Source organism: Podarcis melisellensis (genome assembly GCF_964234715.1).
Source record: "Podarcis melisellensis genome assembly, chromosome: 2".
In the NCBI taxonomy this organism is placed as follows: domain Eukaryota; kingdom Metazoa; phylum Chordata; class Lepidosauria; order Squamata; family Lacertidae; genus Podarcis; species Podarcis melisellensis.
Window position 1 is genome coordinate 15,266,056 of NC_138529.1, and position 23,231 is coordinate 15,289,286.

Below are 23,231 nucleotides of genomic sequence, written 5' to 3' on the forward strand. Positions count from 1 at the left end.
TTATTTGCCTCTGGATATCCTTTCCAACTCCTATGATTCAGGAAGGCTTTTGCCACCTAAATTACTGTGCCACAAACTATTGTCTCATCATGGGTGAGTATGCCTGACCAGCAACCAATGCACATTATTTCACAACAAATGGGCTTTCTATATATAAGGAAGTTGTTGCTGGCTTGCCGTTTTGTTTTTTAAAGCTCTTTGACAAGGCATACTCTTGGTCTCCAGGAATACTGGAGGTTTGTTCTCTACCATCACACATCTGCAGAGTTAACAGTGTGTATTTTTCAGAGCTGGGAGCAAATGGCACTGCTGTAGGCAGTTACCAGCATAATACGCCCCTCGCGTTTGTTCTCTATTTTCCTACATTACCAGTGTGGCATGAGAAGCAACCATGCAGAAGTAGCAGCCAAACTGCTAAAGCAGGGCTGGAGAACCTGTGGCCTTCCCAGATCTTGCTGAACTGCAACCCCCACCATCCCTAACCATTGACTATACTGCCTCGGACTTATAGGAGGTCAGCTACATCTGGAAGGCCACCATGGTCTATGTAGTACAGTGGTACCTCGGGTTACATACGCTTCAGGTTACAGACTCCACTAACCCAGAAATATTACCTCGAGTTAAGAACTTTGATCCAGGATGAGAACAGAAATCGTGCTCCGGCAACGCAGCAGCAGCAGGAGCCCCCATTAGCTAAAGTGGTGCTTCAGGTTAAGAACAGTTTCAGGTTAAGTACGGACCTCCGGAACGAATTAAGTACTTAACCTGAGGTACCACTGTACTGTACTTTACAATGTATGAAAAGCCAGGCTCCTGCCTTAACGGACTAACCAACTGGAAATCAGCACAAAAACTACATTTCTAGAATAGTATTAGCTTCCAACCCACCCAGTGATAGGATTCAGATGCACAGTGGTCGACAAAGGAAGATGGAAATAATTGGGGAACAGCAGAAAAGGAGAGAAGAATGTGTGATTATTTCAATTCTGCATCCCTCAACCTCATTGCACTCTGAGGTTATGCCAAAGGCTTCACAGGAAACTGCTAGCCACCAAATGCACACACAAGCAACAACAAATTAAGTAAAGGTAAAGGTACCCCTGCCCGTACGGGCCAGTCTTGACAGACTCTGGGGTTGTTCGCCCATCTCACTTAAGAGGCCAGGGGCCAGCTCTGTCCGGAGACACTTCCGGGTCACGTGGCCAGCGTGACATCGCTGCTCTGGCGAGCCAGAGCTGCACACGGAAACGCCGTTTACCTTCCCGCTAGAAAGTGGTCCCTATTTATCTACTTGCACCCAGGGGTGCTTTCGAACTGCTAGGTTGGCAGGCGCTGGGACCGAGCAACGGGAGTGCACCCCACCGCGGGGATTCGAGCCGCCAACCTTTCGATCGGCAAGCCCTAGGTACTGAGGCTTTTACCCACAGCGCCACCCGCGTCCCAACAACAAATTAACCAGCCCTAAATTCTTCTGCTCCAGGGCTACAGAGGATTTCTCACAACCAGTGAGCCCTTCTATTCTATAGCTGCTTCTTACTACAAAGATGCAAGCGTATGGTCCAGAACAGTAACTTTGTCCCAACTCACAACCAGCAATACTAACCAAAGTTAGTACAAACCAATTCAGGAAAAGGCAGGGGGTTAAGAAACACTGAAGCGAAATGCAACCCAAGAGGCAGGGTACTAGGGCAAGGCAGGGAGCAAAATTTGAGCAACAGGGCGAGTGGAGCTTAAACAAGGGACAATTTCCAGGTGTCGACAGATGGATGGATGGGTGTATGAATTATATTTCTACGACGCTTTTCATTCAAATTGAATCCTTAAGCACCTTACAGACAATAAATAATAATAATGTGACAGAGCATAATGGAAGATCAGAAATGCAGCATAAATCATATAGAATAATTAGCAATCAGTGAAACAATGACAATCTATAAAGCACTGAGTATCAAAATTAAAGCAAAAGCCATACACTCTCCACAGCCCCATGACTCATAACAGAAACTACCGTATAGTTATTGCGAGAGGTGCTTTGTCTCTCGGCTGCTTGGGACATGGCAAATCTGTCAGAAAGAAAGAAGTCGTGCCACAGACAATGAGAGACAAAGTGGCTGGTGGTCCACACACTATCATTCCAGCAGTGGCGTAGCGTGGGTTGTCAGCACCCGGGGCAAGGCAAGTAATTTATGCCCCCAACCCGTGGATTTGTGCCCCCCTAACCCTAACCCCCAGATGTTGCGCCTGGTGCGGCCAGCCCCCCCTGCACCCCCCACGCTACACCACTGCATTCCAGCATTAGTCTGCCCACGTCTAAACCACAATCCTAGGAAGTGGTCTTCTGCCAAGGTCAGACCTGTGGGGTCCATTTCTCCCTGTATTATCTACACCAGTAGTTCTCAGACATTTATCTCTGGGCCACACTTTCAGACAAAAAAATTGGTCAGGCCACACCATTTTTAATTGATTAGTTATTTATTTAATATTGTATACTGCCCGGTACCCGTAGATCTCGGCAGTTCGCAAACATAAACATTAACCACACAGGCTGTGTATGTGATAAAGGGGAACCACACCAAGGTGAAGGTGTCTTCTTCTATTTGTACCTGTGTCAGTTTCAGTTTATTGGTTAGTTTTTCTAATAAGGCTGTTTCCCATGCTATTTGATACCATTGGTCCCTGGTCTCTCCAGAGTCTGACTATGATGCTTCTGGGCTGCTGAAAGTAGGTGGGTTATGAGCTCTTTGGGATGTGAATGGGCATTGGAGAAATATTGGAGGCTACACATTCAGCTACAAACAGTCGGGGACCCCAACCTTGCCGCTCCAGGATCTAGAACCCGGCAGCTTCTGCTTGCGAGGCAGGCGCTCTGCCACTGCGCCACGGTCCTTCCGTGGGCGCGTCTCACCGCAGAGCGGTTAAAAGTTCCAGCCTCTGGCGGCTGACAGAGCCGCCCTCCGTACGGCAGGGGGAGCCCGACAGGTTCCGACAGGCTCCGCCCCTCTGGCCGGCTGCTGGCTCTATGGCCAATCCGGCGACGCTCTGCCTCCGGCGGGCGGCGCCTCTGTGGTAGCGAGCCCGAGTAAAACCACCCTAACCCCACATCCGCCTCCCTCCCTCCCTCCCCTCCCTGCGCCCCGCCGCTTTGTACTGCTGAGGGAGGGAAGATGGCGGCGCGGGCGGGCTTCCAGGCGGTGGCTCCGAGCGGCGGCGGCGGCGGGGCCGGCCCCGGGGCGGGTGCGCTGGGCCCCGGGGCTGCTGGGCCTCCTGTGCGGATGGGCCCGGCCCCGGGGCAAGGAATGTACCGCTCTCCTCTGCCCGGCGCTGCATACCCGGTACCCGGCCCGGCCCGGCTGAGGGGAAGGCGAAGGGGGCGGGGCCTGGGGGCGGGGCGTCGAGGCGTCCGCGAGAGGCGAGGGAGGGAGGAGGCGGCGACGCTGCAGTGGGCGGGGCTTGGTGGTGGGCGGGGCTGGGAGAGGCTTTCTCTGGGAAGATGGAGGAGAGGAGCGAACGGGGAAAGAGCTGCTGGAAGAGGGGAGGATCCGGGGCATAAGATTTATTGGACCCAAAGGAGAAAGGAAAAATAAAAGCGGGGGGAGAATATGGGGGTGAGGCTTCAAGGGCCGGGAGGAAAGGAGGAGGGAAACCGGGGGTGCTGCGGGTTTAAGGATCAAGGGTTTAGGGCCGAGGGGGAGGGGAAAGGGGTGGTATTTAGGGGAGGGGAGGAAGATCCGGGTTCTCTGGCCTTAAATGGGGGATTTGCAGCCGGTACGTGGAAATGCATTTAAGGGAATCTTCTTGGGGAGATTGGATTATGGTATTTTCATTTGCTTTATTTATAAGGTTTTGCATTTTGGGGGTTTTTTATTGCATAAAAGTGATGCATAAGGAAACGGAGAATTAGAAGTGCACCTGTTTTGAAAGCATAGAGAGATTTAAAGCCGACAGAAATCCGGCTAGCCGATGTAAAGGAGTTTGGTTTTGGTTTTTTTCAAATGAATAAATGAAAAATTCCAAAGGGGGAGGTGGGGTGTTCTATAAGAGGCTAAAGGCCGGTTTGTGCAAGGAGCAGCATGTACAAGCATAAAGCATTGCTTGGATTGTACCATTTCAGGCGGCAGGGAAGGGTTGCTTGTTTGAATGCTGCTCTGACCAGGAGAGAAACCTACCCCCGCCCCATGTCTACACACACATTTAAGCTTAATGCAATAATAGGGAAATGTCTGGATTCTTCTATGTGAAGTGCTAGATGCACTGCAAACAAAATAATTTGTATGTTGGAGGCATAGTGAAACTTGCAAGTCTCCAGCTGCAGGCTGAAATGGCACAATCCAAGAAAAGCTGTACCACTTGCTTCTGTTGGCACCAACCGTGACAGATGAGATTAAGAAATACCTTTGATGGAACTGAAGAGAAATGCCTTGGGGTGTTTCGCTGAAGGGAAGCGGTGATGTCCTGAGGCTCTTCTGAAGTTATGTTCCTCTGTGTTCTTTATTTTCCCAGCGCCCTGGCATGCTGCCTGGCAGCCGCATGAACCCTCAGGGACCTGCCATGGGACCTCCAGGGTATGGCGGGAGCCCTTCAGTCCGACCAGGGATGGCTCAGTCGGGAATGGACCAGTCTCGCAAAAGGCCAGCCCCTCAGCAGATCCAGCAAGTTCAGCAACAGTCCGTTCAGAACCGTAACCACAAGTAAGAGAACCCTCTTCTTTCAAAAGCCTCGTGGCAATGAAGAGCATAAATGCCATGCTCTTTAAGCTAAAAAACTTCAGCATCTTTGGGCTGATGTTGGCTGTTATTTTAAGTTCCGAAAATGGTTTACTTGAAAAATAGAGAGAGGGAGAGGAGAAGCCTCAGGAAGACAATTTAAACTCTGAAATCACTATTGATATAAGTAGGAGGAAAGGAGATGTAACTGCAGACTCGCTGACAGCCATGTATTTATGAGAGCTTCCTGCACTCGGCATTCTTTTCCTGTACCCTCAATCTGTGATTCCCACATAAGTCATGTGGTCAGATATTAGCATGGGGTACTGTGTGGGTGCATTGTGGTTTGTGCAGATCAGGTGCAGTGTCTGAGATTTGGAAGAGCCCAGAGCGAACAACCCAAGTGGTGTTCTCTGATACTTGCGTATACTGGTGCTCCCAATATGATAAGCTTCTTTAGGCTGCAGATGTGAAATAATTTTACCTATATTAAGATCCCCACCACAGATTGCAGCCGTGTGCATACTTACTAAGGAGCATGTCCCTCTGAACTCAGTGGAACTTACTTCTGAGTAAATATGCCTAGGATCATGCTGTGATTCCTAGACACTGGCGTTCAGCTTCATTTAGAAAGTTTCTTTTTAAAAAACACCTGATTTTTCACCGAAAAATCTTTACAAATTTTAACATAAACGGTAAGTTACTTTATCCATTGACCTTTTAGAATTTTTCATTATTAAAAAAAACCCAGATGGCTTTGATTTCCTTGGTGCCTAACAAAGCTCTATCATAGTAAGAAGTATCCTTTATGTATTTTGTTTGCATTTTTATTTTTATTTAGAATGGATCAAATAGTAGATATGATTCAGTAACACATCCAATCTACAAGGTACTGCTTAGCCAGGGGTTCGGATTTACCACCCTATCAATTTTGTTTTTACATAGTGCCAAGAAAAAGAAGATGGCGGATAAGATTCTACCTCAGCGGGTGAGTGAGGCTTCAAGCGCTTTGAGGTCTGTCACGGTTTCAGGGAGCCAGGCCAGTCCTGACTGATAATGCTTGTGCTCTGTTCTAGATCCGGGAGCTAGTGCCAGAGTCTCAGGCGTACATGGATTTGTTGGCATTTGAGAGGAAGCTGGACCAGACCATCATGAGGAAGCGGTTGGATATCCAGGAGGCCTTGAAGCGGCCCATTAAGGTAACGAGAGGAAAGTCCCCATAAGAAACACTGATCTTTTCTGCAGCAATAGAAAATAAAGTCAACATGCCCAGTACAGACATAGCAATTATATTGCTGTCTGAGGCACAGTTACAGGCTCCGGGCTTCTCTGAATAGGAATGCTCAAGTGTGCATTTGCGATTAGAAATGTACAGTGGTACCTCAGGTTTCAAACATCTCAGAAGTCAAACATTTCTGTTTTCGAACGCCGAAAACCCAGACATAAATGCTTCCGTTTTCAAACGTGCCTTGGAAATTGAACGGCTTCCACTGAGGTTTTTTTTATTTTCTCCGTAAAATTTGCAGACCACCCTTTCTGCCTCGATTTTTGAACGTTTCAGAACTCGGAACGGTCTTCTGGAATGGATTACGTTCAAAAACCGAGGTACCACTGTATTCACTTCCTGTCTATCGCAAACCATATATGCTAAGATGGTTAGAGTTGCTTTCAAACCAAAGTCCCATCTACACTTCAAGTGCTGAAATTCATTAAGCCAGGAGACCCTGCAAAGCAAATGGAAGAAGGCCGTGTTTAGTCGCTTCTCCGTCCTGTAGTAGCTTAATCAAAGGTTAAGAATTGAGACCTGACTACTTCTGCAGGTGCTGACTGATACAGAAGAAATCGTACTGCGCCCTGATGGCACAGTTTAAGTTAGCTGCTGCTTCCTCGCTCATTCTGCAGCTATCACAGATACAGAGATGAGCATTAGCAGCTGTGCAGACCCCTTTTCTTTTTTAGGTGTCCAGTTGGTTCCTTGGGTTGAGGAAGTGTTAAATATTATGGCTATCGGTTCTCACTTTCACAACTAATGCGCACTGGGTGCTGCTCCTTTTTAGCAAAAGCGGAAGCTGCGCATCTTTATCTCTAACACCTTCAACCCAGCCAAGTCTGACGCAGAGGACGGAGAAGGCACTGTGGCCTCCTGGGAGCTCCGAGTGGAAGGACGTCTGCTAGAAGATGTGAGTGAAGGTTACAATTGTCATCTCCACTTTGGGCTGCAGAGAGTTTGCAAATGTATCATTGCTGAGTTCCTAATGCCTGGTGTTCTTTAAACTAGACAAGGTGGAGAGCAGCTAAACCGAGCCTGTAGCCAGTCCTGAAAGTTGGCTTCTACCGATGCTTGAAATAAGTGTTATGTCACAACCAAAATGCGGGGTTTGCAAGAAGTGGCGTGTGACTCATCTGCAGCCTGGAATCACACAATTTCTCATACTTTACATAGCTGCACTGTGAGATAGTTCTTTGGTTTGTATTCAGGAACATCGAGTGCATCTGCTGATTGCAAGCAGCAAAACAGATTGGTTGAGCAGATTCAGATTGTATACTCTCTGGTTCAACAGTGGAGATCTCGTAATTGGCACCTGAGATTTCATTCAGGCCATATTACTAATCTGCCTTAATCTTATAGTTCTTAAGGTCTATCTTTTCAATAGTCAAGGGTATCAATTTCACAGCTTTAAAAACTTAAGAGAACTTCCAGGTTTTTTTAAGGGGGGAAAATGGCCATGAAGCTGACATAAGCCTAACGCTTGCAAGTGACATACACTTTAATAAGCCCCAAAGAAGACCTTTGATAAAGGATACTCCACTGAGGAGGGATGGATGCAATATAGTACTAGAGAGGACATTGCTCTTGGCTCTGTGGAAGGCATTTGACAGGTCACAGAGAGCAACCTTTCATATCTTTACTTGAGAGATGATTCACGGTTCCTGTTAGTTTCTCAGGCTTGACTGCTCTGTGTAATTGGTTGCTGTGATCCGGGATCTGCTGGTCTCATTCTCCCTTTTCCCTCCTCCCCTTTCATCAGTCTGCTCTCTCAAAGTATGATGCTACCAAACAGAAGAGGAAGTTCTCATCCTTCTTTAAGTCTCTGGTGATTGAGCTGGACAAGGACCTCTATGGCCCTGATAATCACCTGGTGGAGGTAAGATGCTTCTCATGGGGGGGGGGTGTTTCAGGACACGGGTGGCGCTGTGGTCTAAACCACAGAGCCTCTTGGGCTTGCTGATCGGAAGGCCGGCAGTTTGAATCCCCGCAACAGGATGAGCTCCCGTTGCGCTGTCCCAGCTCCTGGCAACCTAGCAGTTCGAAAGCACGCCAGTGCAAGTAGATAAATAGGCACTGCTGTGGCGGGAAGGTAAACGGTGTTTCCATGAGCTCTAGTTTCCATCACAGTGTCTCATTGCGCCGGAAGCGGTTTAGTCATGCTGGCCAGATGACCTGGAAAGCTGTCTTAGACAAACACCAGCTCCCTCATCCTGAAAGGGAGATGAGCGCCGCACCCCATAGTTGCCTTTGACTGGACTTAACCGTCCAGGCGTCCTTTACCTTTAACCTATGTTTGTTACCATATTTTTCGCATCATAGGACACACTTTTTCCCTCCTAAAAAGCAAGGGAAAATGTGTGCGTCCTATGGAGTGAATGCAGGCTTTCGCTGAAGCCTGGAGAGGGAGAGGGGTCGGTGCGCACCGCCCCCTCTCGCTCTCCAGGCTTCAGGAAGCTAGCCGCTAGCCGTGGGAGACCCAGCAGGAGTTCCCCGCAGGGCTCCCCACGCTGCGGATAGCAGCCTGCTGCCTGGCGGGTGGGGCGCCCTGAAGCAGAGCGCCCCTCGCGCCAGGCAGACATCCGCAGAGTGGAGAGCCCTGCAGGAGTTCCCCACAGGGCTCCCCGCGCTGCGGATAGCAGCCTGCTGCCTGGCAGGTGGGGCCCGCTGAAGCAGAGCGCCCCGCGCGCCAGGCAGACATCAGCCAGCCCCACAAGCTCGGGGGACAGCAGGGAGGCGCAGCGCCACTATCCCGCTGTTCCTCAATCTGGTTCGGTTTCCCTGACCTGCTTTTGGGGGGGAAATAAAGGGAATTTTTCCCCCTTTATTTCCCCCCCAAAAAACTAGGTGCGTCCTATGGTCCGGTGCGTCCAATCGTGCGAAAAATATGGTATATCGCATATCCCCAATAGCTTCCTAAACCAATATATGTTCTCAACCCGATTATGGCATGTAAGGAATATGGAAGCCACAGTAACAGAGAATCAAGTGCAAAGGTCTGGAGCGGCTTCCAGTACAGCTTGGTGTTCTTTACGCAGTGGCATTTCACTTTGTTGCCGAATGCCTGTCTCTTTCTTTCCCTGCCACCTCACCTGTCCTGTTTTTCCCCTCTCTCCTCACCTTTAGTGGCATAGGACTGCTACCACCCAGGAAACTGACGGTTTCCAGGTGAAAAGACCTGGCGATGTAAATGTGCGTTGTACTGTCCTCTTGATGCTGGATTACCAGGTAGGCTAAAGCTCCTTCATGACAGGGCCAGCTGAGATGGGGCCTGAGGGGAGAGGAAATGCCACGTAGTAGGGGGAGGGGAGCTGAGAAAAAGTTCACCAGTGGCAACCAAGACATCCCTTTGGTTTTATATATAGCATATGAGTAGACGAATCTAAAAAGCCCGGGACCCAAATTCTCACAGCTCAATAATAATAACAATAATAATAATAATAATAATAATTATTATTATTATTATTATTATTATACCCTGGCCAGAGCTGGGTTCAGGGCAGCTAACAATAGTAAAATTACAGTAAAAACATAATGGGAGGGGCAATTTAAAATACAGGTTAAAATGCAATTTAAAATGCAGCCTCGTTTTAAAAGTAGCCCATAGATCAAAACCATAAGGGGAGGGAAACATAAGGGTCAGACTGAGTCCAAACCAAAGGCCTGGTGGAACAGCTCTGTCTTGCAGAGTTTGGATTTGATATCCCGCCTTTCACTGCCCTTCAGGAGTCTCAAAGCGGCTAACATTCTCCTTTCCCTTCCTCCCCCACAACAAACACTCTGTGGGGCTGAGAGACTTCAAAGAAGTGTGACTGGCCCAAGGTCACCCAGCAGTTGCATACGGAGGAGCAGAGACGCGAACCCAGTTCCCCAGATTACAAGACTACTGCTCTTAACCACTACACCACACTGGCTACAAGCCAGTACACTACACCACACTGGCTACAAGCCAGTTCTGCAGGCCCTGCGGAAAGATGTCAAGTCCCGCAGGGCCCTCGTCTCTTGTGACAGAGCGTTCCACCAAGTCGGGGATAGTACTGAAAAGGCCCTGGCCCTAGTTGAGCAGCTATGGTGGCTCATTTACCAGAAATAATGTATTTAGCGTTAACTCCAGATGCGTATACTTGGTTCTGACCAAACCAAGCTTCCTAGACCCATGTACAATCTGAAACCAAAGAGGTGCATTGGTTGCTAGATGTGAAATACATTGGCATTATTTTCAGCTCTTCAGCCCCACTAAGAACTTTTGTGTTTATCAGCCAACAACTGCTCTGTCAACAGTCACTGTAATGATTTCTACATTTGATCTTTAATGCAATTATCAGAATCCGGTATTTCTTGTGTTTCATTTTCCTCTGACTTCACCTCTAGCTACCCATGTGTATAGATGTACCTGATAACTTCTAAACTGCTCAGAGGCTTTACTACAGCCAAGGCGTATATAAATGTTGTTGAATAAATAAGATAGCATCCCATCCTTCTGATGAATTGGCTTCTGGGCTATTAAAGCTTCTGTTATAATCTTGTGAGTCTATAAGGTTGCCACAGTTTTCTTAGGCTTTGTTGTTGTTGTTGTTGTTGTTGTTTGCTACGACTGACTAGCACAGCTGCCCCTCTGGAAATATGAGGGATATCAGCAACTGTGGTAAAATTGTAACTAGACCGTCTTTTGGACCTGTCCGTGTTCCCACGGACACTTTTTTATCACAAAATTGCTTCAATTCTCTTTCCTGACGCGAGTTTGTGTAGTAAAAGTGATGATTAAAATAATGAGTGTTTTCACTCGCATCACCCCGCCAAAATAGTCACATGGAATTTTTTTTCTCCCCCTCAGAAGTTGAGGGGTTGTTGTTGTTTTTACGGTTTTTAGGCAAGGCAAATAAGAGTTGTATTCCTGCCCTTTTGAGACTTTGCTTTTCCTTTGCAGCCTCCTCAGTTCAAACTGGACCCACGTTTGGCTCGCCTCTTGGGCATCCACACCCAGACCCGCCCAGTGATTATCCAGGCCCTGTGGCAATACATCAAGACTCACAAGCTGCAGGACCCTCACGAACGGGAGTACGTCATTTGTGACAAGTACCTCCAGCAGGTAAAAGCTATGAGACTAGGCAGCGGCTCTTTCTGGGGTATCGTAAGAGCTGGACCCTTCTGAGCTGCTTGGCCTTCCCTTTCGACCTGCAGATATTTGAATCTCAGCGAATGAAGTTCTCGGAGATCCCTCAGCGGTTGCATGCTTTGCTTATGCCTCCAGAACCGATCATCATCAACCATGTCATCAGGTAAGGCGCAAGCGGGGCTTGGCGTGGGAATCTTAGCAGGACTGTCGTGCGGGGGGGGGGGTGACATAAGCTAAAACATTTACAATGACAAAAAAACAACCTGTCAGTAGTGATTCTTGCTTCAAGTTGTACTAAGGGGGTCTGTTTTAAGGTGCATATCATTTTCACATTTCCGAAACATTCATGCTTTAAAGTAGAAGCAGAAATCAATCTACGGAAAATTGGAAGCTCTGGGCAGACTGGATTTTTGGAAGCAGAGAAATGCTACCTAAAAATGTTCTTTGCTCTAAGCTGGTTAATGTAGGGGTAACGTAAGCTGTGGACCTTCAGATGGTGGTGGTGGTTATTATTATTATTAAATTATTATTTCCTGATATTTAATTTTACTGTTTGCTATTGTATTCTAATGGATTGTGAAATGTTGCTTTATTTGATATAAGTTGTTTATTTTAAAGTTACTGTGACTTTTTTGTGTTGGGTCAGATTGTTATTATTAATGTTTGATGTTTCATTATGTTTTAAAGGTGTTGGAAGCTGCCCAGAGTGGCTGGGCCAACTAAGCCAGATGGGCGGGTATAAATTATAAAATTGTTGTCATTGTGTGTCCCGCCCCCACCCATCTGACTGGGTTGCCCCAACCACTCTGAGCGGCTTACAACAAATATAAAAGCGCAATAAAACATCTAACACTGAAAAACTTCCCAATACAGGGCTGCCTTCAGATGTCTTCTAAACGCTGTGTAGTTCTTTAACCCCTTGACAACTGATGGGAGGGCATTCCCCAGGGCTGGGGCCACTAGCATGAAGGCCCTCTGCCTGGTTTCCTGTAACTTCTTGCAGTGAGGTTACTGAATTACAACTTCCATCATCCTGGACATGCAGGCTGAGGTTGATGGGAGTTGTAGTTCGACAGTTCCTGAACAAGGCTACTGATTGTCCGTCCCAGCTTGATGATTCATTTCCCCGGTTATCTTTGTTGGTGATTTGGGAGAGTTCTGCTGAACCCACACCTCTCTCTCTCTCTCTCTCTCTCTCTCTCTCTCTCTCTCTCTCGTCTTGCTTCTCCAGCGTCGATCCAAATGATCAGAAGAAAACTGCTTGCTATGACATTGATGTGGAAGTGGATGATACTTTGAAAACCCAAATGAATTCTTTCCTGCTCTCCACAGCCAGTCAGCAGGAGATAGCTGCACTGGATAACAAGGTGGGGGCGAGTCTCTGAAAAGTGGCCTTTGCACTTTGCAAAGACTCTTGCTTTGATCTCTGTGATGTCTGAGAAGGGACAGCTCCTCCTGCGTCGTGTCCAGTTGTGAGCTTTTAAAGTTGTTGTTCTGCAGCCATGTAGATTAAAACTTTGGGGTCATAAAAATCCATTGAAACAGCAAGCATTATGCAACTCTGTTGGGGTGGGGAAATGGGGCAAAAAGAAGAAAAATACTTTATAACGCTTGGTGATTTAGAGAAGGCACCAGCAGTTGGCAGTCCGGGTTTCTTCCATGACTGTATGTTGATGTCATGCATTAGATTGCAGCATTGAGGTTCGAACAGACAGCTTCTCCCCATTGCCTTTAGAGTAAGCCCAGATTTAAGTTGTGCACATTCAGCTTACGCCTTACGCGCTTGGCAAACAAAAACAAAAAATTTAGAAAGGGGGCGGATGTCCACTGACCATTGCACCCAATGCTGTTTTGGCTTTAGGCGTGATCTCTGCAATGTAAGCCCTGTATAAGTTTAGGGCTTTGTGTATTTCTGAATACTTTGGTTATGTAGCGTAGGGGTGGTAGACCCAGCAGCCACCCTCCTGCAGATTTTAGGCATGAGAACAGCCTCCTAAGGGAGCTAGTAGGCTTTTTCCAATTTCAGTGTAGGGTTGATTTGAGGGGGGGGGTCATACTTTGGGCAGGGGGGGAGCTCTAACCCTGCAGGTGCACACACATGTCCCTCTGCACCACAACAAGGCTTGAAAGCAGTCTTCTATTGAAAGGCTGTTTTTAAGCTTAATTGCTGTGTGTAATTTTTGTGGCGAGAAGGCTTCTCCAGCTGCAAGCGCCTCAAATAACACAGGCACCATTCTGGCAGCTTGGCCTGAAAACTGCCAAAATGATTGCTGGCGGGGGATGAACGAGTGTCTGTGTGCATGAGAGAGTATGATTTGACCAGGCCAATTTTGCCTGCACCCACTGTTTGTTTTTTGGTCCCCGCCACCATTGGCTAATGCAGCCTCCAGAGAGAATTCTGGCCTATGGACCCATAAAAGTTCCCCAGCGTGAGAGCCAGTGTGGTGTAGTGGTTAAGAGCATTGGACTCGTAATCTGGTGAACCGGGTTTGCTTCCCCGCTCCTCCACATGCAGCTGCTGGGTGACCTTGGGCTAGTCACACTTCTCTGAAGTCTCTCAGCCCCACTCACCTCACAGAGTGTTTGTTGTGGGGGAGGAAGGGAAAAGGAGATTGTTAGCCTCTTTGAGACTCCTTAAGGGGAGTGAAAGGTGGGATATCAAGTGCAAACTCTTCTTCCTCCCTATCCCTGCTCTAAGGCCTATAGATTTGAGCTGCACATTGCACTGGCTCACGTGATTCCCCAAATGGTCTTTTCTGACCAAAAGGGAGCACAGAATACTCTGACCAAGGCCCCCTTCCCGTGTGTATTTTCACTGTATCTCTACAAAAATACATGCCACCTGCTCTTATGCAGGTGTGTGGCATCTCAGTGGTGAAACTACCTATTTTGTCTTGCAAACGGACAGTTTCTTGATGAGCATATGGCCATTCAGCAGCTCAGCATCTTGCAAAAAGGGTTCAAGGGCAACTGCTGTCTGGGAGATGTTGTTTTCCACAGTCTCTCAGGTCATCTGTAGCAGCCTTTAAGTCTAACCTGGGTTTTCCCAGCTTCCTGGCCTGCAGTCACCCTTTCAGAGCCTCTGGGACAGCTGCCCAGTCACTGTCATTAAAGGATGAAACAAAACAGATTCCTGACTGGTAGTATTCAGGCTCTGGGGCAACTGCTGAAGGATCTACCACTTTTAACCAGGACAGGGGGTGGGACTTGTAGGGATGGTGCATGTGGTGAGAGCCTTGACACAATTGGGTCAGCTATAAAATATCCCAGCCTACTGCATACTTGCAAGCATATTTACTCAGAATAAGCCCCATTAAGTTTTTAACGGGACTTCCTCCCTCCTTGGGATCCCAGTCCTGATGCCATTTCAGTTCTGCCCTTTGATGTTCTGGAGTTTTTCATACACATTTAAGCTTTCTCTGCTTGGAATTGATGGCTGGGATTTATTTTTTATTCGCTTAATTAATACAGCTGCTACTAGATCTGTATGAACCCCTTCATAAATTTGATCCCGTTTGCTGAATTGAGAAAGAAGGGGGACCCTGTTGGGATTACAGTTGCCTTGTTCTGAAACCATGCAACAAACCAAATGAGTGCGTGGATAAAATGGCACAAATTTACAGGAAGGAAGAGGAAAAACTTGCCACAGCAGAGTAGAGGACGCAGACGGTGGCCAAGAAGAGAGCTATAATGTGTGTTCTTGCTTCTGAATATGTTCTGCGTTGAAAAAACAACAAGGAGTGAAAATGTGCCCCAGGATACATTGGAAGCTGCAGACCTTCTTCATGTGCATTCTGGTAGCAGGTGGCATTTCAGCACAGTGCTGTTGCATCCCTTTTCCCAACGTTTCCATGTGTCGTTTTCTCCCATCTCAGATCCACGAGACCATAGAAACAATCAACCAGCTGAAGACCCAGCGGGAATTCATGCTGAGCTTTGCCAGAGACCCCCAGGGCTTCATCAACGACTGGCTGCAGTCCCAGTGCCGGGACCTGAAGGTAAGAAGCCTCAACGGGCACAGATCACCACCTGACTTTGTTTGGGCCGGCCACACTCCATTTCCAGTTGAAAGGCTGGCCTAGGGGGTTAAAATTTAGAATCCTTGTTGGGCCATTCAAGGGAGGGCTTCCGGCTTAGCTCATGCATGAATGGATGCATTAAATGGAATCTCCCTCTCCCTTTCCCTATGCTCCTTCCAGGCTATGACTGATGTTGTCGGGAACCCAGAAGAGGAGCGCCGAGCTGAGTTTTACTTCCAGCCATGGGCTCAGGAGGCCGTGTGCAGATACTTTTACTCTAAGGTAAACTGGCTCGTCCCCTGCGATCCCTTCCAAACAGTGAGCTGGACAGTCTCCCATATCATGGAGAGTCACCTACTCAGTTTGGGCATGATATTTTAGTCCTGGATGCCCAGGCAACCCAGAGGCTCTTGGCCTTTCAAGGCCCTGCCAGCCATGAGCATATTTAACTTGGAGCCAATCATATTTAAGAGCAACACACAGCAAATGAATAAAGGATAATTTTCCATACTCCTTCAGGTTTATATTTTGTCCTGTGCAGTTCAGAGCCTAACCCTGTCTGTGTATGGAATAATATCACCAAAACGCCCAAAAAAAGATGTTTCACATTTCAAATCGTGAGATTTAAAAATTGGAGGTGCGGGCATGGCACACAAAAGAACTTAAGAGTTCACATTTTTGTGAAGGGAAGAGCACTGTAAACAACCCTGTGGTCCTTGGGTGAAGGGTGTTATGTAAATTTGATAAGTTAAAGAAAGAAGGAGTACCTCTTGAGCTAGGACTATAGCAGGGGTAGCCAACATGGTGACCTCCAGATGGTTTGGACTACAATTCCCATCAGCCCCACCTGGTGGGCTGCAAGGGCAGGTCTGCTGAGAGTCGTCGTCAAATGACATTTGGTCCTTCATCCCATGCAATAAAATGTCACTGGTGTGGCATCTGCTGCTAGCTCTGCCTGTTTGGAAACATCAGAAACTGGACAACACCCGCTCTTGTTGCATGTGTGCTGAAACTCTGGTTTTGGCTTCTCTCAACAGGTTCAGCAGAGACGGCAAGAGCTGGAGCAGGCCCTGGGAATCCGCAACACATAGGCAGGCCTGCCTCTCCCAAGCCAGCAGGTCTTTAACGGCTAACCAAACACTGCAGGGATTCACTGCTCAGGCCTATACAATTCCCACAGAACCTACCGTTCCTCTCCCGACATCTCTTTCTGCTGCTCCGGTCCCCTCCCTCGGGGGGAGGAGGGGATGGTGTCAGGCCAAAGGTCTTGTATTTCAGCTTGGCCTCCTTCCTCGATTGTTGCCTTTGGAGCCCCAGGGCTCTCCTGTCCTGGCTCTAGCTGAAGCTCTTCCACGCTTGGAACAGCTTCAGTTCAGAGCCTTGCAAGCTCAGGACCTTCTTGCCAGTCCCTAGGAACTCCCCCCCCCCAAAAAAAAATCCACCCCCAAAGCTGTGTCTGCACATCAGCTTTGTACCTGAGCAGATGGGCACAGGCCTGGGCCTGTTCAGCTTCTTGTAGGGTTAGAGGAGAGGAGCAGGAGGGTGTCGCTGCAGCAAATTCCATATGCCTTTCAGGGGCTGAGGGATGTTGTGCAAATTCATCTATTCTGAGACAGCTGGAGCTCCCTCTGGCTTTTTCCCTGGGAGCTGCGACACAGCAAAGTTGGCAAGGAGTCTGCACAGTCACAACACATGTATCTGTCTTAACTTCATGTTGGTGTTTTGCTTTTTGTTTTCGAATGGGATAGCTGGCGGAGATGCCCAGATGCAGTATTGGGCCTATGCCTGTTCCACAGTGGTCTTCCCAAATCATTGCCCACCCCCCGCGGGGGAGGAGGGGCATCTCCATCTCGCCCCTACCTCCATCTGAATTCCTAAACGCTGCTTCTTCCCTCCACCCCACCCCACCCCGCAACTCTCTAGATCCACAGAACTTGGCGGAAGGGCATCTTCCCAGTTACGGTTGCTTTCCTAATGCCTTCCTCACCTAATTTGGCACAGAGCAGGTTTCTGGAGCGAATTAACAGGGTGCGGAATTAACGGAGCGGGGAGAGATGGCAGGCAGGTGTTCTTGACCTGGGAGGAATTTCTGCCAAATTTGGCAAAAGCAGCCACTCACTTCTGACATGTGGTTGTTTGGGGCTGGAAGGTTGGTCCCTGGCACCTGCTGTAGGGGTTTTTTTTGGGGGGGTGGGGAGCTGCATCTCTCTGCAGAGTGGTTTTTGGGACTGTAATGCAGCTGGACAGGTCCCGGCTGCTTGTACTCTTATGACACTAGCTGCAAAAAAAAAAAAAAAAAATCAAGTTACTGACAAGCCCCTCTTCCTCATCCACCTCCTGGAATGAGGCCAGGGGCTGCTTTGAATTCAGGAGTCCGGGTGGCCCTATTCCCTTGTGTATGCGTCCACGTTCAGAGAGTGAGAAGCTCTATCCTTCTTGTCTCGTCTTTGCCATATGAAAGACCACCTTGCCCTTTTTACCTACCTCCCCGTCCACCACCAAACCCCGCTTTGTGGTACCAGGGATTAGAACCCTGGTGCCTTAACGTAGCTGCCGCAGGCTCTCAGGGCAAGTATAGATGAAGGAAGCTCAGAGACGTGACTGGCTCGGCAAAGTGTAGCTGCTTTTTACTGCTCCCTATTATGCTTTTGTGTTTTGTGGCTCTCTTACTTCTCTCCCTTCTCCCTCCCCGTGGACCAAATCTTTTTTCTTTTTCTTTTTTTGTACTGTATCCTTTTAGATGTCACCTTCTTCTAATAAAAACTGCCTCTAAACGATGGTGCTCTGCATCCTTTTTGTGCTTCACTGCCGACTTTTTTTGTATGCCAGGCGGAGAGGTTGAGTTTCCGTTTCCCTCCCCGTTTCAGAAAAAATCCTAAAGTGTTTGCTGTGGTTGTTTGGAACACTTAACGGCTCGAACGAGGTAACCCCTCCTTTTTATTGGTTGCCTTGGAGAAAAAAAATTGCCTGGCAACGTAGAAAAAACCTTCAGGCTGCTGAGTACATGCTTCAGCTTTCATAAAAACACGGGATTTGTGTGTGTGTGTGTGTGTGTGTGTGTGTGTGTGTGTGTGTGTGTTACGTACACACACATGGAGAAAGCAGCCTTGGGAGAGGAATGGGGAACCTTCAGTCATTTTGGGACCACAATTCCCATTCTCCCTGGCCATTCACTGCTGTGGCTGGTGAGAATTGGAGCCAGGCAAGGCGTTTGCACTTAGTTGTGCAGCGCTTATATCTTTTCTCTAAGCACTTAGCCATTTCGAGTTAAATCTCATGAGAACATTTCCATTATGTACAGGCTGGGTTGGATGATCTCATGCAATTTCAGAATAACAGTATTATGTATTGCACCATTAATGTCCGTTGCTTTTTAACTGAGTAAGCTAAAGCTTGACAAAAGAAAGCAACAGACAGAAGGCAAGATTCAGATGAGGGTAAGTGGGAAGATAAAAGTCAGTTCACCAACCAGACCAGTCATTTTGTAGTAATTCCTCAAGATGGCAACGAAAATATTTCTTTCTGATTGAGAAAGGTCTCTAGATCAACCAAAATTAAAGGCCTGCCATTTTGGGATACAGTGGTTGATTTCAAGCGCCATGAACTTAGAAAAATGCATATGATTGGACTGCCACACATCTGAAAACATCACATTTTTGTTGCCATTTCATTTTGAGTTATTTACAACATAGCATTCGACCCTGCCTTTTACTGGGTGTTAGACAACATTTCTTCAAAAATACAATGCAGCAAGTAAAACATTAAAACCACAATAGAGATGTTTGAAGGTAGGGGAAAGTAGTTTGTGCTGTATCGAGGAGCAGACGTAGTCTGTTAAAATCATTACATATTTATAATGAAGTTAGATACTGTACTTCTATGTTCTTAAAAGTAAGCCTATGTCTTGTAACAGCTGTGCATAGGTAACGGAAGCAGGTGTAGAGTGGCCTTTACTAGTTTGGGCTTTCCTAAGTGAGGAAATTTCATTTTGGGATGTTCCCTGTGTTTAAAAAAAAAGATCCTGCAGAAAGAAAATGAGTACCTCAAGCACAAAGCGGATGTTTTGTGGCATGCTAAGTTTTTCTGGATATAGGAAAGACTCTGAAGCATCAGAGCATTAAAAAAACGTTAGCCCCTACTTATATAGCCTGAAGCGGTATAGTTCATTCTTCCATCTCCTGTTGCATGTGAAGGCCCAGCCTAGATTCTTCACAGGGAGGAGGAGGAATCGAGGGGTGGAATGAGCAAGTCGTGCCATGCCAAAGCCTGAAGGAAGAGAAATACAAACCTGGCAGTGGTTGAAACAGAAGACATCAGTGTGTTGCCTAGGAAGTTGCTGATTTAAGGACAATCTAGGAAAGGTATTGGGTTTACAACAGAAGCTCCTAATTTATTTATTTTTTAGGGGTCCCTCTGCCAGAGCAGGATCCGCCTCCTCTCAGCTGTGATAGGTCGCTTGCTAAGTTTGTAAAATGCGCCTTATCCCATTTTTAGAAACTAAGCAGGCTTATCAGGTTTATATTTTATTTAACAAATTTTGTCTATTGCTCTACGCAGCTTATACGCAGCTTACAAATAGATATTAAAATTACCAATAAAAGCAGTTAATCAAAACATTTAAGGATAAATAAAGTTAAGGAAAGATTAAAACACACCAGCATCTACGTGTCTGGATAGGCTTGCCTCAACACAAATGTTTTAAGCGGGTTCCAAAAATAATACCGTATTTTTCGCTCTATAAGACGCACCAGACCACAAGACGCACCTAGTTTTTGGAGGAGGAAAACAAGAAAAAAAAAATTCTGAATCTCAGAAGCCAGAACAGCTGCGCAGTGAAAGCAGCAATCCCTCTTGCTGTTCTGGCTTCTGGGATAGCTGCGCAGCCTGCATTCGCTCCATAAGACGCACACATATTTCCCCTTTTTAGGAGGGAAAAAGTGAGTCTTGTAGAGCAAAAAATACTGTACATTGAAGGTGCCCGTCTGATGTTGATGGGAAGGAAGTTCCAAAGCATAATTGCCACATTAAATTATCAGTTTCTTGACAACAGCAGAATGCGTGCTAGGTGGCACCTGTAATAGTGACAGTTCCACAGAGCAAAGTGGGCCTATACGGAGGCAACCCTGCAGGTAAACTGGTCCCATAGTCATTAAGGGCTCTGTATATCCGTAGTAACACCTTGAATTTGGCCTGGTAACAGATCAGCAGCCAGGGCAGATCTCTGAACAGGGATGTTATATGCTGACAGGCTCTCACTCTGGCCAGCAGCTCTGCTCTAGCGTTCTGTACTAGCCAGTTTCTGGGCCAATGCAAGGGAAACCCCACATAGGTGCATTGCAGTAATCCAATCTTTTAAGTCACCAGTGCCTGAGCTCCTCTGATCAAGTTCTCCCAGTCCAAGTTAGGTTAGGCCGAAGGTTAAGAGACTGGCTCAAGGTTGCCTAAGGAGCTCCTTGCCTGTGCTACCTAGACAGGTTATTGCCAAAGGAAACTCACACGGACGTCAGGAAGTTATGAATGGAGCAGCAATCACCCTAGGGCACCAAACACCAATGATGTTTACCGTACACTTCTTCCAAAAGTGAATATATTTCAAATGTGTTCTAATGTTTTGGCTTGCAGTCGCTGGTTTACTTGGAACTCCAAAATGAGTTTTTATGACTAGTGATATTTCCTTGCGAGATGTCCTCCTGTGATTTATTTTCAACCTGCATTTTCATTAAGCAGATTGAGATCTCTAACATCCCCCATAAAGCACCAGAGAGTTCCTGCTGCTTCCACCCACGTGTGTTCTCTGTTCTTCTAAAGCCTGGGCACCACTCACTTTCCTCTTGGCGGAGTAGATTGCTTGTTTATGACTCGCATCAGTACCGCATACAGATTCGGTGGCTTTTAAAATGTGGCTTGCTTTCTTTCTTCATCAGAAAGAACTCCATAGGCAATGTCTGGTATGATATATTGCAGTTGGCAAGCAGCTACAACCATAGGGTTGAAGGACCTTGGGGTCAAAGCACATTTTGAGTGTGCATCGTGTAGTCTTGGGCACGACACAATATCAAGTTCGGTTCCCCATCTGTAAGAGGGAAATCATATTACTGACCTACCTTAAATGATGGTTGGGAAGCTGAATTGCTTGATACGCAAAGCCTCAATTCATTGACAAACATCCATTTTTTCTATGCAATGCACCTAAACCAAATAACATTCTTTTTAATCCTCCCTCTCTGACCTTCGATTGTAGGGAACTGAGGGCATAGCATTTCAATGACATCCCAATCTCGAGATGTTTGCATCCTTGCCTTGTACCCAAATTGCCTGAAGCCCTTATTTAAAGAGGGGAATCACTAACTGAAGTTTGCTATGGTATATCAGTCTTTATATCAGTCTTCTCCAGCCTGAATTTGAACTACAGTTTCCATCATCCCTGTCCATTGGCCATGCTGGGTCAAAGCTAATGCAAGTTAGAAATCGGGAACGCATACAAGTCAATAGCTGGAGAAGGCAACTTTAGATCATGTTGCTGCTTTAGGAGCAATTTATCATGCATGGAAAGCAATTTAAAAGTACCAGCCCCTTCCCTGGTGAAGCCAGTAAAATGAGAAGCAAAGGTTATAATCTGCTTTAACAGTTATGGCTGATGATATTGTAGCCCTTGCCCAGTTACGCAGAATATTACTCCTCAAAAATAAATCTTTGTGCAATCCTGCGTATTGAGAACAGAAGATCTGGACCCGAGCCTTGGCTCAGATTAAGACCTGATCTTCAGTACATGCTGGCTAAAATGTGGACAGCAGTGCCCTTTCTCAATTACCCTACTGCTTGGAGCTGGAATGATCTGGCCGAGGTCATATGGATTTCATTGGATGGTTTCTGGAACTGTAAAATAAGCCCGTGTCTTGAATCTGCAAGTTCAAATTATCAGCAATGGGAGCTAATGTGGTTTGGATCCTGCACACCATAACTTCCAATATACAAAAGAGAGTGCCTTATGTTTTCCTGCTTTGTCAGATGGGTTGTTTCCCCTTCACACAACTGTTTATCTCTGTGCTCCAAATGACAACTTCTTAGCATAAGCTCTTGCTTGCTAATCACACCACAGGCTCCCATGAGTAAGAGGGACGTGCCCTGTGCCCCACTAACTTTTCTATCGAGGGAGATCAAGCAAAGCCCTTTGCTCTTGTCTTGCCACCCTGAACTTTGCTATTTGAGTCCGTGATAGGCTTTGTCAGCAACTGATTGCAGCAATAACGCTGAGGATTTGCACAAGAGCATCTAGCAGTCGGGACAGTTGCTCTGTGTTCAGACTCTGCCAGTTACATGGAATAAGTGGGGGGGCAGTTATTATGGGGAAACGCTTAAATCCTGCAAGCTGCAAACTGAATATTTAAGCAAGCACTAGCTGTAGCTCAGTTTGTTGAATTAGATTCAATGGGACTTCCAGGTCACTGTGCAAAGGATCACAGCCTGGTGGCAAAATCCTATATATGTTCACTTAAGAGAACAAGTAACTCCCACTGTTTTCAGTGGAATATATATATTAGATGCACAGCTTAGAGACAGCTGTGATCAAGCGGCAGACAAGTTATAGAAATAAATACCGTATTTTTCCATGTATAAGACGAGGGTTTTTTCCTTAAAAAATAACGTCAAAAATTAGGGGGCGTCTTATACTCTGGGCCATCTCCCACCATTTTCTTAAATCCGAGTCCCCAAAAATAGGAGGTGTCTTATACATGGGGGTGTGTTATAGATTGAAAAATACGGTTATTCCTCAGCAAGGCTAGAATCCTAACAACCGCTTATCTCTGAGTAAGTCCCACTGGATTCGGTGGGCTTACTTCTGAGTAGACACGGTCAGGGCAGCACTGCGTGTTTGGAATGGCATTTTTTTACCATGCAATCCTACCCTTGTACTCGGAAGCAAGCTCAGGACCGCAGAGATCCTAAACCTGTGTGACTTTCTTCAAGCCTTGGCTTTGTTCCTTTCCTACGCTTGTCAAACTAATGAAAGCGTCCGCTTATTAATTCAACCTCCCAATTTCCAAGGTCGTTCATTCACACGAGCAGCACGGGGAGAAAGCTACGCGTCCAAAACTGCCTGGCTGATTTCATCGCAGAAAAGCGCA

General features: G+C 46.9%; 1 protein-coding gene across 3 annotated transcripts; it reads left to right on the forward strand.

Annotated features, from left to right (window-relative positions):
* Positions 1 to 3,149: 3,149 nt before the first annotated feature.
* SMARCD1 (SWI/SNF related BAF chromatin remodeling complex subunit D1) lies at positions 3,150 to 17,882 on the forward strand. 3 transcript variants are annotated; one of them, XM_081898744.1, is made up of 13 exons: positions 3,150 to 3,332; positions 4,501 to 4,688; positions 5,649 to 5,691; positions 5,780 to 5,902; positions 6,761 to 6,883; positions 7,733 to 7,849; positions 9,097 to 9,198; positions 10,898 to 11,059; positions 11,152 to 11,249; positions 12,318 to 12,453; positions 14,962 to 15,084; positions 15,286 to 15,387; positions 16,143 to 17,882. In XM_081898744.1, exons 1-13 carry the CDS (start codon positions 3,165 to 3,167, stop codon positions 16,194 to 16,196), a joined length of 1,539 nt encoding a protein of 512 aa, XP_081754870.1. In that variant the 5' UTR covers positions 3,150 to 3,164; the 3' UTR covers positions 16,197 to 17,882. The 3 variants fall into 3 exon arrangements, with proteins under 3 accessions (XP_081754870.1, XP_081754872.1, XP_081754871.1); XM_081898746.1 differs by lacking the exon at positions 3,150 to 3,332 and adding an exon at positions 3,451 to 3,605; XM_081898745.1 differs by lacking the exon at positions 3,150 to 3,332 and adding an exon at positions 3,733 to 3,765.
* Positions 17,883 to 23,231: the final 5,349 nt, after the last annotated feature.